This window comes from Tasmannia lanceolata, unplaced genomic scaffold, assembly GCF_043159265.1.
Source record: "Tasmannia lanceolata isolate RefF3 unplaced genomic scaffold, GAP_Taslan_0.1 ptg000026l, whole genome shotgun sequence".
In the NCBI taxonomy this organism is placed as follows: domain Eukaryota; kingdom Viridiplantae; phylum Streptophyta; class Magnoliopsida; order Canellales; family Winteraceae; genus Tasmannia; species Tasmannia lanceolata.
In genome coordinates this window covers 9,139,497-9,157,582 of record NW_027518703.1, presented here as the reverse complement: position 1 = coordinate 9,157,582, position 18,086 = coordinate 9,139,497, and the positions used below count along the sequence as shown (strand labels likewise).

At 43.6% G+C, this 18,086-nt stretch overlaps 1 protein-coding gene across 1 annotated transcript; it reads right to left on the bottom strand.

Moving 5' to 3' along the window:
- Nucleotides 1–8,515: 8,515 nt before the first annotated feature.
- LOC143858369 (uncharacterized) lies at nt 8,516–13,884 on the bottom strand. Its single transcript, XM_077369004.1, has 2 exons — nt 13,675–13,884; nt 8,516–9,713 (listed from the first exon to the last, which is right to left on the bottom strand). The coding sequence occupies exon 2, from the start codon at nt 9,640–9,642 to the stop codon at nt 8,539–8,541; it is 1,104 nt and encodes a 367-aa protein (XP_077225119.1). The 5' UTR covers nt 9,643–9,713; nt 13,675–13,884; the 3' UTR covers nt 8,516–8,538.
- Nucleotides 13,885–18,086: the final 4,202 nt, after the last annotated feature.

Sequence of the window (18,086 nt, the reverse complement as noted above, 5' to 3'; positions counted from 1 at the left end):
ATGAGACGTCATTTTCAAATGGTCTCAGAGAATAATGGATGACTTTTGAAAGATTCTTAATGAAAATGCAGCATCATTTTTGAATGGGCTTGGGCAAGATGAAATACCGTATTTATACGGATTCCAAGGAAATGAGACATCATAGTTGTATGATGTTCAAAGGGTATAAGAGACCATAGTTGTATGGATTCGAAGAGAATGAAATACCGTATTTGTACGGATTCCAAGGAAATGAGACATCATAGTTGTATGATGTTCAAAGGGGATAAGAGACCATAGTTGTATGAACTCGAAGAGAATGAAATACCGTATTTGTACGGATTCCAAGGAAATGAGACATCATAGTTGTATGATGTTCAAAGGGGATAAGAGACCATAGTCGTATGGACTCGGAGAGTGAAATACCGTATTTGTACGGACTCCAAGGAAGCGAGATATCATATTTGTGTGATGTTCAGAGAGAAAATATCTTTTTCCAAATGGATTCAGAGAGATATGATGATTTGAGCTTTGAGAGAAATCGAAATTTCCAATTAACAACTTTAGAAGCAAAGGATTTAATAACACTATGCAGCAAAAGAACTTCAGGGCTTAAATATGGGATGCCACTTCATTAGCAATCTGCCTCAGTTTGAGGCATTCCAACCTTCTTCTATTCGTTGACCAGAGATTATTCTTTCAAAGATCTTCGTCATTCGTGACAGCGTCACCTTTTTCCAAGTTCCTCAGAACCTGTTAATGAACCTGCCTTCAGAGTGATTGCACCCTACAACAATTCTAAAAATAAATTTTTTTTTTTAAATAGAACTACAGACACTTGTAATAAAAACACAAAATAAGAAAGATTACTCCAGTAATCTCGTGATGCTTCTGACTTATCAGTATTTTCTTTTGGGTTAGACTAGCCTCTTTTAAAGAACGTTTCTCCATTGATAAACATCTTCACTTATTTTTAATACAGTGATACCTCATATATCTTTCTATCAACTTTCAGATTGCTTCAAAATTAATGCCCCTAGTTTCGAGAATCATTGTGTATTAGCTTCGCCTGACCTACCGCGAGTTCAGAGACCGATGTAATTCTTTTGGCGTGAATCCAATCTTACCACGACCAAGTCTTCCTTTTTTGGATTTTCAACTTGGTGGACCGCTCGGCCTTAACTTTTGCCTGAATCGCCTTTTCAGGTTTTCGACTCAGCGGGCCACCCCCTTACCTTTTGCCTAAGCCGCCCTTTCAGGTTTTCAACTTAGCAGGGGAATGATCCTAAATTTTGCCTAGATCGCCTTTTCAGGTTTTTCAATCTAGCGGATCTTCAAGCTCCATTTCTTTTCTTTTTTATTATTTTTTTTTATCTTCTTTTCTTTTTACTTGAACACCAAAAGGACTTTATAGGTGAGGTAGGGCTTTTCAAAGAATGGCTTAAGGTTTTGCAAGGGTCTCGACCGAACCTATGAACAGGTTGCCTACGTATCCCAGTGTAGGAATCAGATCATGCGTAGTTCAGGGCGAATGCCCCTAGTATATTGGGATTTGAAGGAAAATTTTATTTAGGCTCAAAAGGGTTTGCAAAAGGTTATAAATTTTTTGATTTTTGGTTATGAATTTGGGATTTATTCGGCCAAAGGACGGCCTTCTGATGTTCAAGCATAGAACCTCTTGAGTTGATCAAGATTTGTTGGTTCTGGCAATATTTCTCCATTTAAATTACGGAGCTTGACGGCTTTTCCGGGTAAGATTTGGTCCACAATGTATGGTCCTGACCAATTTGGTTTGAACTTGCCCCTTGGGTCAAACATTGGTGCTCGATTCTCTTTTAGAACAAGATTGCCTTCTTCTAAATCTCTGACCTTAACCTTTTTATTAAAAGCACGGGCTATTCTGCGCTGATAACCTTGCACATGGTAAAGCGCCTTTAATCTCTTCTCGTCTAGCATGTTCAACTCTTTATACCTGGCATCTGCCCATTCATTTTCTGGTAACTTGACTTCAGTCAATACTCGGAGCGAAGGTACACGGATCTCAACAGGTAGCACTGCTTCCATCCCGTAAACAAGAGAGTAAGGGGTTGCCCCAGTTGAAGCCCTAATTGATGTTCTGTAAGCCCACAAGGCGTATGGTAACTTATTCGACCAATCTTTATAAGTTTCTGACATTTTGCTAATGATAGTCTTGACATTTTTGTTTGCAGCTTCTACCGCTCCATTTGTCTGCGGACGATAAGGCGAGGATTTATGATGCTTAATCTTGAACTCTTCGCAAAGAGAGATTACTTCCTTCTTGAAATGAGATCCATTATCTGAGATAAGTTCATGGGGAATTCCATATCTGCAAATTATGTTGGTGCGTATGAATTTAGCAACTGATGAGGATGTAAGCTTTGCATAAGAAGCGGCCTCAACCCACTTGGTGAAGTAATCAATAGCAACGAGTATGTACTCGTGACCATTAGACGACTTGGGAGAAATCTTGCCAATGATGTCAATTCCCCATACCGAAAACGGCCAAGGAGAGGTAAGAGAATGCAATTCGGTGGGTGGTACATGGATGAGATTCGCATGTATCTGACATTTATAGCATCTCTTCACAAATGTGTGACAATCTGCTTCTAATGTCGGCCAATAATACCCCAGACGTAGGATCTTCCTTGCCAACATCTTCCCATTCATATGAGGCCCACACACCCCTTCATGAATATCTGCGAGAATTTCTTCTGCCTGATCTTCAGTGACACATAAGAGTTGAATTCCATCGAAAGACCGTCGATACAACTCTCCTCCACAAATGACGAAATTAGCTGCCAATCTCTGCAAAGTCCTTATTTCTTTACTCGACGCCTCATTGGGATGCCCCTGGCCTGAGATGTAGTTCTTTATGTCTGTATACCATGGCTTTCCATCGGGACATCTTGCAGCTATTTCTATAGCATCAACATATGCAGGAGCCCATTGCTCTTGAACCGTGATGGGCCTCATCTTCATATTGTGAGGTATGTCAATCATGGAAGCTAACGTTGCTAAGGCATCGGCGAATCTATTCTTCAACCTTGGCAAATAACTGAAAGTGACGCGTTGAAATTGCTTAGCGAGAATATCCAAGTATTCATGATATGGCAATAGCTTTTCTTCTTTGGTTCTCCACTCTCCTTGAGTTTGGCAAATGATTAGCTTCGAATCTCCATATACGTCAAGATTCTCTATGCCTAAGGCCAATGCAGCCTCAAGCCCAACAATGCATGCTTCATATTCTGCCATATTGTTGGTGCAATTGAATTGTAACTTAACGGCAACGGGGACATGCTCATTTCGAGGCGACACAAGCAATGCCCCTACTCCTTGTCCTGTTTGGTTTGCTGCTCCATCAAAATAGAGGGTCCAACCAGTTTCTGGATACTCATCTTCAACCATCATGATCTCTTCATCTGGGAACATCGGCTTGAAATGCTGACTTTCTTCTCGGGGTGCTTCCGCCAATTGTTCAGCAATGGCTCGGCCCTTTACTGATTTTTGGGTTACATGAGTGATGTCAAATTCAGACAACAATAATAACCATCTGGCAGTCCTGCCTGTCAGGGCTGGTTTTTCAAAGAGATACTTCAGAGGATCCATCCTCGACAAAAGCAGGACCTTATGTGATAAAAGGTAATGCCTGAGTCGCTGAGTGGCCCAAACCAAGGCTAAGCAGGTTTTTTCTAGGACAGTATACTTTTGTTCATACTCCAACATCTTCTTGCTAAGATAATACACAGCCTTTTCATGCTTGGTTTCTGGATCTTGCTGTGCTAACATACAACCCATTGTGGTTTCTGTTACTGACAAGTAAAGCAGCAATGGATGCCCCGGTATCACTGGTGCTACTATCGGTGGCTCAGACAAACTTTGCTTTATCTTTTCAAAGGCCTGCTGACATTCCTCTGTCCATTCTTTGGAAGAGTTCTTCTTTAAGAGCTTAAAGATAGGTTCACAAGTTGATGTCAGATGAGCGATGAATCGCCTTAGGAACTGTATCCTTCCTAGGAATCCCCGAATTTCCTTCTCGGTTCTAGGCGGTGGCATCTCCTGGATAGCCTTAATCTTCTGAGGATCTACCTCTATACCCCTTTGACTCACCATAAATCCAAGCAACTTACCGGAGGTAACCCCGAACACACACTTGCTAGGATTCAGGCGAAGCTGGTATTTGAGAATTCTTTCAAAGAACTTCTTAAGGTTCGGGATATGATCTTTCCTTTCCTTGGCTTTTACAATCATATCATCGACATAAACTTCGACTTCTCTATGTATCATGTCATGGAGCAAGGCTGTAGCTGCTCTTTGGTATGTCGCACCGGCATTCTTAAGACCAAATGGCATTACCCGATAGCAATATGTCCCCCATTGTGTAATGAACGAGGTCTTAGCCATGTCCTCGGGTGCCATCTTAATTTGATTGTAGCCCGAGAAACCATCCATAAAAGATAGTAATTCATGCCCGGCCGTATTGTCCACCAAGATATCGATATGTGGTAGAGGGAAATCATCTTTTGGACTTGCCTTGTTCAAATCCCTGAAATCTACACACATTCTCACCTTTCCATCTTTCTTCGGTACAGGTACTATATTTGCGAGCCATTCTGGATATTCCACCACTTGCAGAAATCCAGCATTCAACTGCTTAGTAACCTCTTCTTCTACTTTCAGGACCCACTCAGGCTTCATTCTCCTTAGCTTCTGCTTTTTAGGTTTAATCCCAGGCAATAAAGGTAGCTTGTGCTGAACAATGTCTTCGCTCAACCCGGGCATATCTTTGTAGGACCAGGCAAAAACTTCTTTATATTCCTTAAGTAGGTTTATTAATTCATCGCGCTCTTCAGAGGATAGAGTATTTCCAATTCGTATTTCCTGTATTAAATCTTCTGTTCCGATGTTTATAATTTCGATTTCATCTTTAAGAGGCTGGGCTCGGCGCTCCTCCTCTTGTTTGAGCATATGCTGCAATTCAAGGGGAGTTTCGTCGATCCCCCCTTCCTCATCTGAGGAGGGAGTGTTATCATTATTATTAAAGTCAGAAGCAAACACAGAGACATACTGAGAATCAGATTTCATTGAATTGAAAGAAGTTACATCATTATCATTGGACTCATCCTGAACAGGTTCAGGATTCACATAGTAAATAAACTCAGAAAATGACTCGCCTGGACTAGGCACTGACACTGATTCACTCGACTTGACTAGACTTGACTTAGCAATAAAATAAGATGGAAAAACATCAGAACTCCAGTTTGAAAGATTTTCTGTTGCAGGTGCAATCTGACTCTGAGGTTCAGTAAAGGTATCATTACTCTGAATAACTGCCACTAGCATATCTTCACAATCTGTCTCTTCTTGTTCTTCAGAATAGTAATCAACATCAGGCACATTTTCTTCAAACAAAGATTCCAGCACATCTGGCTCAAGGTAGACTAACCAGTCCTCAACAGTTTTCTCAACATAATATATCGGCGGTTCTGTTTCTGGGAGAGCAAGGCCACTGAATATTTCAAAACCGGGTATCATGATCCCTGTCACTGAGTCATACCATGGTTCAGAAAACCCATAGTATGGAAACGTCTCACCTTCTTTGATAAAATGACCATTCATTGATAAGGGATATGGAGCCATTAGGAGTACCCTTCCGGTGCGGCGGATTTCTTCCTTCAATTTCAACAATTTTTCCATGGCTTCCTCCTCCTCTTCAGTAGGTACATATCCAAGACCGAAAATTCCATGGTTTGCTTTGATTGGGCGCCAGTGAGATGCCTTGCTTGGATCACGGCCCAAATTCATACCAGGGAAGTAGTTCATTTTTCTCATCATCTTGGCCACCACAGAACTGATGGCGAACGGCAAACACAACTCCTCCCGAGAGGCATCCTTGTAAGAGATAACAGCAACCTCGAATGCGAAACCATTCAAGTTGTAGTCATCTGCTTTTGCAACTGGAAGGATCAAAGTTTCTCCTGTTATTTGCCCTATTTCTGGCTCTTCATCACCTCTGACAGTGAACAACTTCCCATCTTTAATGAACTTCAATTTTTGGTGAAGGGTTGAAGCGACAGCACCTTCCTTATGCAACCAGGGACGTCCTAGAAGCATATTGAACGAGGCTTTGATATCAATAACTTGAAACTCAACCTCAAATTCTTGACCGCCCATAACGATCTTGGTGGTGAGGACTCCGACCACATTTCTTCGGGTATTGTCATATGCGAGGATACCAAGGGTTGATTCGGCAAAATCAGTGGGACCGAAACCCAAGGTAATGGCAGTTCTTAATGGACACACATTCAACGCGGATCCGTTATCTACCAACACAGATGGTACTTTCTTGCCTCCACAAACAATAGTGACATGAAGAGCTCTAGCATGATTCCGACCTTGAGGAGGCAGCTCTTGATCTGAGAAACTAATGGCCCTGGTGGCCTGGGTTAGAGCAACAACTTCAGCCAGTTGCTCCGGAGATATCTCTGAGGATACCTGTGTTGTATTCAATTCTTTTAACACAGCCTCTCTGTGTTTCTTTGATGCTATCAATAATCCCCATACAGATATAACAGCCTGAGTTTTCTTTAACTGCTGCACAACTTCATCATCTGGATCTTTCACATATTGCGGCTCCTCTCCTCGAGCCAATGCCCCTGGATTTTCGACTCTCAATTCAACAGGTTTGAAAATTCTTCCGCCCCTTGTCACATGTCTGACTTCATCCAATTCAGGCTCATCATAAGTGATAATTTGAGGGACTTGTGGCTCATAGGTGATTACCAAGGGAGGTACAGACTCTCTTAGGTGTGATTCATCACAGAATATGATTTGGGGTTCAGAGATGGGTTCTAAGGCACATATGAGGGTAAGAGGGTCAAACTCAGGATCTCCTATGGTTATGGCATTAACGGCAGCAGGAGGATTTGCATGACCAGGTAATGGGTTTTGGGTGACATTGGGTCTTGGCTGGAATGCAATGACTTTCTCATCAATGAGTTTCTGGATTCTAAATTTCAAGGCAATGCAGTTGTCAGTAAGATGACCAGGACCTCTGTGGTACTCACAGTGTAGGTCAGCTCGCCAACTTGCAGGTAGAGGATTGGGGGGAGGCCGGATGGCAGGTAAGGTTATGCGACCTGAAGCAAGACACTGCTTAAGCACCTCTGAAGATGGAATGGGAAGAGGGGTAAATTCTACCCGGGTTTGTTGCCGAGGTGCGGTTGCGGTTTGAGCATAGTCCATTACTAAAGGTTCTTGGGACCTAGAGGATTGAGCATTGGAACGGGAAATACTATTGACTTGGGCTGGAGGGGACTTTTTGAAATCTCTGGGGTTTGGGTTGCTACGGTTGAATACACCTTGAGCCATAGCCTCCTCTATCTGGGTGCCAGCCACGATGAAGTGTTTGAAGTCTGGATAGTATTGCAAAGACATGTGATACTGGAGCTGGGGGGAAATATTTTTCATGATTATCTGGACTTGTTCTTCCTCAGACGGGCGCTCCATCATCTGAGCTGCTATTCTCCTCCATCTTTTCACAAAAATCAAAAAGGATTCCCTCAAGTCTTGCTTTGTTCTCTCTAAATCCTTTCTGGTGATTTCTGTCCCATCATCATATTTGAATTGCCTGATGAACTGCTCGCCGATATCCTTCCATGTCCTGTAACGAGTCTTGTCCAAGACCATGAACCATCTCCTCGCAACCTTGGTTAGGGAAACTGGGAACAATTGAGCCATTTGCTCAGAAGATAACCCTTGAGGCTGACACATGATGGTGAACATTTGCAAATGTGTGATTGGACAACCCACACCATCATATTTGTCGAAATCGGGCATTTGAAAATTGGCAGGAAGGCGAATTTCGGGAAATAAAGTAAGATCACTGGGATTGAAACCACCCTGGTCTTGAAACTGAATGTCTTGAACTTTCCTGGTAAGAGTCTCTAATTTCTCCATAACAGACTTATCAACCATGGACTGAGAAGGCCTACTGTGATTCTCGCTGTACTGCTCTTTTTCTAAGTCTTCTTCGACTTTATCAGGGATATTGATGAACACTGTTTGGGCAGGTGCTACTGGAGTAGCTGCTTGGCGCATAGGCCCTTTATCCTTGGACAACGACGGTCCCAACTTTTCAGAAAGCTGAGCCTTGATAACTCGGTTTTCTTCTTTGAGTTCTTGAAGCTGTTGGAGAATCAAGGTAAGAGTATCGGTAATAGCAGCGGGTGGAAGACCATCTTGGTTGTCTGCCATTGGTGAGGATGAGGACGGGAAAGAAGGAGATGCTGGGGTTCTTAGAGAAGGTGGCGGAGAAACAGATTTCCTCTCTAACCGCGAAGAGACCCGAACCCAAGGAGTATTAGGGTTAGCTATGATGTTTATTGCCCTGTAATATCCGAAAGACATATTTTAAAATCAGAGAGAAGAATAGACGATGATGCACACATAGACAAAGATAATGAAAGAGAAGGATGGACTTTATTGATCAATCATTAAAATTTGAGTACATGGTTCAATCTTTCAAAGATAAACATGGAACTAAGCATTCTTTTTAGACTTCTTCTTCGGACGACAATCTTCCTCAACTGACTCCTTTAAAGGTTTGATGATTCTTGCATCCCAAGCAGATGAAACAGCTTTGACAATCTTGGGCTTGAGACCCTCAGGCGGATAGAAATGATGAAGGGGAGGCACAATGGATTGCTCCCTTCCATACTGACGCTGAATCCTGGCAGGAACATAAAAGGAAGTCTTTTTGAGACCAAGAAGGCGAACGTAGTTAGCTTCTCCGGTGTTGAAGACAGCTTCTTGGATTCCGGGAATTTGCCAATAAATCTGATCTTCTTGGCGAGAATTTAACCATTCAACCCAATCGCTTTTATGATCGAAAGAAACATCATGACGCCATTCACTGAAGGTGTATAACGTATGATCAAAATGGACAGGAGCTGCAATTTTTAGCTTGTGGCATAACCACACTTGAAGTAATGCAGGACATCCTGAGAAAGACCCAACGAAAGAGCGAATATAAGAGCTTGGACCTGAACTGGCACGAAGGTGAGCCATATCATCCAATCCATTGAAAGTTTCTGCAAGCATAGTAGGAATTGGATTGGCGCCACGATCCATTTGATCAACGAGGTCCAGAAGAACAGCTGACGCAAAGCGAGAAGGCTGGACAGTGAGGAACCTAGCAAAGGAGCAGAATCTCAAAGCGCGCCGTCGAGCTTTTTGAATATCAACAGCACCAATGTATCCAACAGGAGGGTAAATGTCAATCAGTCGCTGCATGGACACTTCTTGGCCTTTCATGAAAGAGTTCATGGATTCATCTGGATTATCCATCAAGCAAAGGAACAAAGGACGATAATCTGGAACACAGGATGGCTTCACTAGAGGGCCATCCACAGGATATTCCAATAAGGCACACCATTCTTCAAAGGTGGGACACATTTCTTGGTTGCCAAAACGGAAGACATGATGATCGGGATCCCAACACTCTGATGCGGCATAGAGTAATCCCCAATCGAGCTTGATGGTTGCCACGTAGCCGAAGAGATTTTTCTCTTGTTCACTTATGGCGTAGATATGGGATTCTCTTAATGTACCACGGATCCAATCAAGAATTGTACGAGTAGACATAGTGCCCGTAAGCCAAGAGAAGGGATATAAGAATGATCAGGATTACATGAACACGAGATTGGGATAAGTTCCTGCCAGTACAAGGAAAGTATGAATACATGATCGAATCACACGATAGAAGAATGAAAGGCATACGATCGAAAGATTAGATGAGATAGCATAAGATTGCTTTCAACGGATAGATCAAGAATGACTAATCCTATGAGATCTTTGGAAATGATAGGATTTATATCCTAACCCCTAAAGGAAATTTTTTTTTTTAATCTCGCACATTTTAACAGTGTGACCTGAAGGCATCAACCCTAATCCTAATCAAGCGGAGTGGAGAGAGGATCTCGACTCATGACTTTGTTCGTGTACCTAGGACCGATCGTAGCCATTGGAAGATGGTCTACGGCCTAATCTAGACACAAATAGGCAGGATATCCTAAACTAGGCTCACACACGTGATGCACATGTGTTCGTATACTACATGCATGTGTGGGTTAATCTAGGGGTAAGGCCAAGAGTTCCCTTAGCGCGAATCCCTGTTCGATATACTGTACCAGTGTCCGGCGTATCAGTACGTGAACAAGAGATCCGTTTACGTACCATAATGGTACTAGGCTAAGGGTGGAATGCTTCTCTAGCACAGAGGCACCAGGTGATGAAATCCCAGTCAACCATGCTAGATAACACTCCGGGTTCCTAAAATAGGACGTGTGTGCACGTGAGATGCAGAGTTTAGATGCAAGTGATGTAAGTGTGTGCAATATGTTTGCGCAATCTATGATGCCTTCAGGTTTTGTTAGATTAAGTTTGAGTAAAGTGTGATGAGAAAATAAAACAAGACAAACTAATCTAACAAGTATAGAGTTTTTATGAGCCAATTAAATTAAATTCAAATGAATTATCTTTTGAAATTTTAATGAAGTTAGGTGGTCCCCAGCAGAGTCGCCAAACTGTGGTACCTAGCCCGTGAGGGAGTGTGGGGCGCGAGCCGCCACGCGCTCTCTCTTGGTCTCTAATACCCACGCGATTGGCGTGTGCTTCTTAGTGTTGATTTAGATTCGTCTTTTATGTGAACTTGGGATCACTAAGGCAATCCGAATTCCACATAAAAGAGACTGACAGAGTCGCCACCTAGATATGGGATCTAGGACCCGTAATTAACCAGAAATCTAGACTCGCTACCTGGTTACAAGAATGGAAGGTATGGGGATTTATCCACCACATGCACCATTCCTGCCCGATAATCGGTCTTCGATTCCAAAAGCTAGCTCTTTTAAATTTATTTTAAATGGCTCATTCAACTCTATGTTAATATGTTATCTACGGGACATGCATCCTATGATTTAATTTCAATGTGAATCCTAAATGTGTATTTTGATTTCTTGATTTGTCTGGATTCAATCTAAGTGCAAGTTCTCCTAAGATTCTAATCTCATAGAAGATCCTAAGTGATTTAATTAAGAATTTACAATAAAATTAAAATACAAAACACCACAATTTGTTGTGGTGCCGACTCGCGGTTGGTATGCCATCTGACATCCAAGCTGCCTACGTACCCAAGCCTCACTGGGATCAGAGTCGACGTAGTTCGGTGCACCTAAGCTAAGTTACATATGCCTAACTCAACTAAGACACCGACCTAGACGGGATTGACTGTTTCAACAGTTTTAGGAGAAGTTATTTAATTCAAGTTGAGGATTTTATTATCTTAGGATTTCATCTAAGATGCTATATGATTCTCATCTAAATGCAAATGGTCCCTTAGACTAATGCAGGTTTGCCTTACATCCTAGTTTACTAGGCTTGTCCTAGGGAAAGATTGGGTGACTAGTGTAACTAGACCTATGGCACGGTTGCTATACATAGCAAGCGTCCGTGATGAGGCTGGACTCCTAACTCTAGGACTCTCTAAAACTTAGGACACGACACGACACCGGTGTTCCTAAATTGGGCTCTAAGGGTCCTTACGACGGAAACCGTGATCCAACGGTTCCGAAAGACACAAGACAAATCGATTTAAATTCTCGAGGTTAGTAAAAAAAAAATGGAAGAGATGATGAAATAGTGTGAGGGAATGAGAAAGATAGAGAAAGGTGCGACTGAACTTGGGAGTGCCAAATTGCCTACGTACCCCGCGATGGGGATCAAGCCACACGTAGTTCCGCTGGGGAGGTTGCTTGGATTTTGGAAAACAGGATTGGTATTTGGATCAGGAATCGGGTTTGTATTTGAGCATTGGACTTGAGATTCAGAAACATTGATTTAGCAATGGGATTTTGGAATTGAGAATTTGCATCAAAGAATTGAGCATATAGGAATCATCAAGGGTTTGAATTTTGGGAATTCAAAATGGGCGGGCTTATGAGATTCGGTCAAATGGATTCAGACATGCGACTCAGATTGTGTTGGGATATGACTTGGTTAGGCAAAAGGGAGGAAGTTCTATTAGGTGTAAAAGGGCATTAGTAGAATAGGGGAATGACTCGGTTGTGACATGGAAGGCCGCAACTTGGTCGAATGCGACTCGGTTGCATTGGGATGGGTTGATTAAGGAATTGGATTGAGTCAACTAAGGGGAGAGTCCAATCGGTTAAAGAGGTTGAGCATACTCGACTAGAGAGTTGGGTCAACTCGACTAGGGAGGTTGGCTAGAGTTGACTCAGTTGAGCTGGGTTGGGATCCCACTTGGATGGATTGTATTGGGGCGATTTGACTTAAGCTGCAGGTGGCCTGGCTGGGTTAGATTTAATGTAACCAGATTTATGGATAAATGGTGTGCCTCAGTGAGTGGACAAAGGTATGGCTTGGGTTGATGTGACTCGGTTGAGTTGTGCTAGGGTCAGGTTAGGTGGGGTTAATGGTTGAGTTGGATTGGATTGGGTTAATGGTCAAGGTCAAGTGCGGGTTGACTTGGCTTAGACTGGATTGGAACTGGTTGAGCGTGGATTGGGGTGCGACTTGAGGTTTGGGTGGTTGGAGTATCTTAGGAACCAATAGGGCAAAGCGGCTCTTAAGGGGAATGAATTAATTGGGCCGAATGGGCCCGATGGCCGGGTTAACTGGGTTGGCCGGGTCTATTGTAGGGGTGTATGAGGGTACTGTTGGGTGGATGAATGAAAGGCATGTGGTGTATGATGTGTGGCTATGGTTATAGGGTTTAAGGCTTATGGGTATGGGTTTAGGTGTGGTTAATGGTTAGGTTGGATTGGGTTAATGGTTAGGGTCAAGTGAGTCGGGTCTAAGTTAGGAGCAAACCCGAGACTAGCCATGGTCTAACTAGGAGGAAGCAGGGTACAAACCAGGGTGCGGACCAGGGTGCACCAGGGTGCGAACCAGCAGGGAACCAGGGTGCGAACCAGCAGGGGAACCAGGGTGCAACCAGCAGGGAACCTGGGTGCAACCAGCAGCGAACCTGGGTGCAACCAGGGTCTAACCAGAGTGCGAACCAGCAAGGAACCAGGGTGCGAACCAGCAGGGGAACCAGGGTGCAACCAGCAGGGTACAAACCAGGGTGCCGACCAGGGTGCACCAGGGTGCGAACCAGCAGGGAACCAGGGTGCAACCCGCAGGGGAACCATGGTGCAACCAGCAGGGAACCTGGGTGCAACCAGCAGCGAACCTGGGTGCAACCAGGGTCTAACCAGAGTGCGAACCAGCAGGGAACCAGGGTGTGAACCAGTATCGAACCTGGGTGCAAACAGCAACGAACCTGGGTGCAACCAGGGTCTAACCAGAGTGCGAACCAGCAGGGAACCAGGGTGCGAACCAGTATCGAACCTGGGTGCAACCAGCAACGAACCTGGGTGCAACCAGGGTCTAACCAGAGGCTAACCAGGGGGAACCAGGGTGTGAACCATTAGGGAAAAATAAAAATGAAGATAAGATGGGTTAAGAGAAGAGGGAAACATGTATAACTTCAAAGTCTACCATCAAGAAGAATGAGTAAAGATTGATCCTAGATGCTTCCTAACATGGTTTTTCTTTTAAAGTAAAAGATATGCATGAAAACAGACCCTACATAGAATTGAAATAAATGCCTACCTCTTTGAAAACCCACTTTGTGTTTGATTTTTCTTTGATCTTAATTCCTTGAAGATGATTCCTTGCTTGATAATGACTGCTTTTGATATATATCACCCAACGTATCACCCGATCCGGCAAGGATGGCCGAACCCTTGAAGAGATGAGGGAGAGGGATGAATTTTCTAAGAGAGGGATTCTTTTTCTTCTTTTTTTGGATGGTGGGATGAGAGGGTATTTATAGGAGAATGGGATAGGAGGTTAGGTGAGGTTAGGTGAGGTTAGGTAAGGTTAGGTGAGGTTAGGTAAGGTTAGGTGAGGTTAGGTGAGGTTAGGTGAGGTTTGGGTGGTTAGGATGAGAGGAGAGGTTAGGTGAGGTTAGGTGAGGTTTGGATGGTTAGGATGAGAGGAGAGGTTAGGTGGTTTTGGATGGTGAGACCCAGGTCAAGATCTGTCATTGATCTAACGATTTACGGAAATCGGGTCTCGGAATGGAATCAGGGTCCGGGCTATGAAGTGACCCTAGCTTATTTTGTCCCGATTGATGATCCGTAAAGTCAGATCAAGATATTAATGACCTAAAACATATAAATCAATGATAGAGGGGGTTCTCACATGGATTTAACACACTAAATTCACTAATCAGGGTATTTTTCAATTTTTCGGATCTAATCATCTCACCAGGTACATCTCTTTATCATTTTGTTTTTTTCAAAAAATTTGAGGATGGATCAATATATTAGGTTATTGTTGGTTAAAGTAAAGCAAAATGTGGGTGTCTACAGAACCAGGCAAAAGTTAGGGCAAGCGGTCCGTCAGATTGAAAACCTGAAAAGGCAATCTGATCAATGGCAATGACTTCCAACAAAAAAGCGAATCATTGAGATGGAGAAACAGCCTTCAACCAGCGTAAAATCTCGGGGTCCAAGTAGTGCCAGCAAGCTTACTTTAACATTCCTCTAAACTGGGGCATTGAAACCGAGCAATCCAAAAGGGATAATAACCATGACCTAAACACCGAAAAAGGAGAGTAGTGCCTCTTGACACGGTCTTCGAAATACTCTAAGAGTGACTAAGCCATACCCTTAAAAAATGACACATCAGATCCAAGAGCGAAGTCGAAAGCGAGTCGAGTCCTTCGAGCAATAAGAGTCTTCTTTGATTGAGTCCTTGGAAATCTGTTCCTCCTTCATATTTGTGTTCCCTTTCCTTGCAAAGTCCAAACTGTCAGGTGCTGGAAGAATGGGAGTGTGTCCTCCAAAATGCGAAGAAAATTCAGAGTAAATCCTGGTTTAGGTATCAGAAGGGGCGGGAGACATCTTGTTCAAACCTACCCGAGACCTTAAGCCTCCAAAAGTGAGCCATGCGAAAGAAGAGATTTTCAGACTCAGCCATCATGGTTATTGTCCTATTCTCTCCATACAAAAAAAAAAAAAAAAAAAAAAACTTTGCATCCTCAAGCCTTCATGAAACGAAACATCTTTTCTTCAACCATCATTGTCTTGCCTTCTTAAAACTCCTGTCATGGAAACACAATATACTAGGGGCATCTTTTATGACTTGCGTCATAAAAGATGTCAAGCGCACAAAGGCAATCAGTAACAATGTCTCAAGCAAGTAAGGATAAGAGGGGTACAAGCACATCTCAAGCCTAACCTCTAAACTCCTCAGTTGAGTCCTCTCTTCAGAAGAGTCAATTCTCTAAGAAAATCAGTTTCCCAAGCGGAGTCTAGAATTTGCTCGCGCAGCCTTCAATCCCCGGCAAAATCAGAAAAAATGGTCAATATCCAAATCCCTGCAAGTTATCTGAGTCCAATTCTCAGCAAGGAACTCATACTCCCAATTTCCTCGGCAAGAGGCAATCAGTCTAAAAAAAAAAAAATCATCATTCGAAATCAATCAATTCTCAGCAATATCACTGTCCTTCCAAGGCTCTTCGTGGTTTGTCAGGCAGGCACATCATGGACCCTTGCTCCCTGAATGGCTCTTCGTGATCTGTCCTTTAGGATATATCATGGACCCGCTCTCCATGCTCATTTCATTCATCTCCATTACTTGTTATTCTTGTTGGGCTCTTCGTGGCTTATTGTCATGGACCCCAAATTTCATTCTAGGCTCTTCGTGGCTTATTGCCATGGACCTTAGATTCATTGCGTGGCTCTTCACGGTTTGTTGCCGTGGACCCTCGATTACTTCTTGGCTCTTCATGGTCTACCATTCAGGTATACTACGGACCCATGCTCCCCGATTGGCTCTTCGTGATATGTCCTTCCAGAAATATCATGGACCCACTATTCATAGTCATTCCATTCATATCTTTTACATGTCATTTGTTTCTGCATGTTGGGCTCTTCATGGCTTATTGTCATGGACCCCAAATTCAATGTTTGGCTCTTCACGGAGTATTGCCGTGGACCCTTGATTCCTTTCTGCTGGGCTCTTCATGGTTTCTTGCCATGGACCTTAGATTCATTGCGTGGCTCTTCACGGTTTGTTGCCGTGGACCCTCGATTACTTCTTGGCTCTTCATGGTCTACCATTCAGGTATACTACGGACCCATGCTCCCCGATTGGCTCTTCGTGATATGTCCTTCCAGAAATATCATGGACCCACTATTCATAGTCATTCCATTCATATCTTTTACATGTCATTTGTTTCTGCATGTTGGGCTCTTCATGGCTTATTGTCATGGACCCCAAATTCAATGTTTGGCTCTTCACGGAGTATTGCCGTGGACCCTTGATTCCTTTCTGCTGGGCTCTTCATGGTTTCTTGCCATGGACCTTAGATTCATTGCGTGGCTCTTCACGGTTTGTTGCCGTGGACCCTCGATTACTTCTTGGCTCTTCATGGTCTACCATTCAGGTATACTATGGACCCATGCTCCCCGATTGGCTCTTCGTGATATGTCCTTCCAGAAATATCATGGACCCACTATTCATAGTCATTCCATTCATATCTTTTACATATCATTTGTTTCTGCATGTTGGGCTCTTCATGGCTTATTGTCATGGACCCCAAATTCAATGTTTGGCTCTTCACGGAGTATTGCCGTGGACCCTAAATTCCTTTCTGCTGGGCTCTTCATGGTTTCTTGCTGTGGAACCAGATCCGGGACGGGCGGGGGGAACGGGCCCCCGCGCGAGTCTCTCTAGATCGTCCACGTGAAGGAGAGCCCCACCAAGGAACTCTCGAAAGAGTGCCCCTCACAGCATGAGCGGCGATGTAAAGTGAGATACCTCTCGATTCGGGGACTAGCCCAGATTCGAGGCGTACCTTAAACAAAGAAGAGTCGCCATCCAAGGAAGTGGGCCCTGGATCCCATGCTGTGCTCTGTCGCAACAGATAACCAGAGATACAAAGGGTTCGTGCCTGATGACGAATGGGGAAGGGATTAGGCGCCCCCAATTCGCCCAAGTGCTAGCACCTGGTCTCTTATGCCATTTATTATTAATTTTGAAGAGTTTTGGGAGAAAATCATGCGAAATGGGAACAAATATCCCCGAGATAACGTCTAGCTAATCATGCATGTCTCGGAGATGAATAAGAAGCACACACAAAAGAAATGAAAGATATGTCGCCTAAGAATAGCTAGGTTATGAGTGCCATGCCTAATTGGTGTCTAAGTTCTGGTGGACAAGCACATGCATGTTACAGCTAAAGGTATAGGATCTGTACATAAAAATAAGAAAACACAGCAAAACACACAACACAACACGACTCGACACACGACCCGACACGACAAACCCTAGACTCTAATGCAATACTTGACTCGGACCAGGATGGCCATCCATCCTAGCTGCACTACGTATCCCGGCCTCGGGAAGAATCAGAGCCAACGTAGTTCGGCGACCTGTGCTAAACTACAATGCCTAACCCTCTAGGACCGCTATCCTAGACTCGATCAACTAGACTCGACTAGTTTTTAAAGCTTTTTGTGCGATTGCTTAAATTCAAGTGAATGGTAATTTTTAGGACTCCCTATATGCCCTAACTAATGCAGGTGGACCTACACCCTAAGTGTGACTAGGCTGTGCGTCCTAAGGAAAACTATGGGTTGGCTAAGCGCATTCTAGTCTAGCCATCAGATCGACTAAGTGTCTAACCGACCACGACTCGAGGCATCCTAACTCTAGGGACACTCACACGACCAGACACACAAAGCAACATAATCAGGACAGACTCCTCACTCTATGACACCTCAAACACCTAGGACAGCCTCCTAACTCTATGGGAAGATCTTTTGAAAATTGTTTGCGAGGTTATTTTGAAGAATTTTTGTAGTTTTGGAAGGTTTTGAAGTTATGAAAAATGGTGAAAGTTGTGAGAAATATTTACAAAATGGTGTCTAAAAATGGTGAAAGGGTGTAAAAATGGTGACTGAACTCAGGGTGCCAGCAGCACGCCTGAGCTGCCTACGTACCCCTCAGCT

Coding starts and splice junctions, on each gene's coding strand:
- LOC143858369 (XM_077369004.1), bottom strand. CDS start 9,642: ATGTCTACTCGTACAATTCTTGATTGGATCCGTGGTACATTAAGAGAA.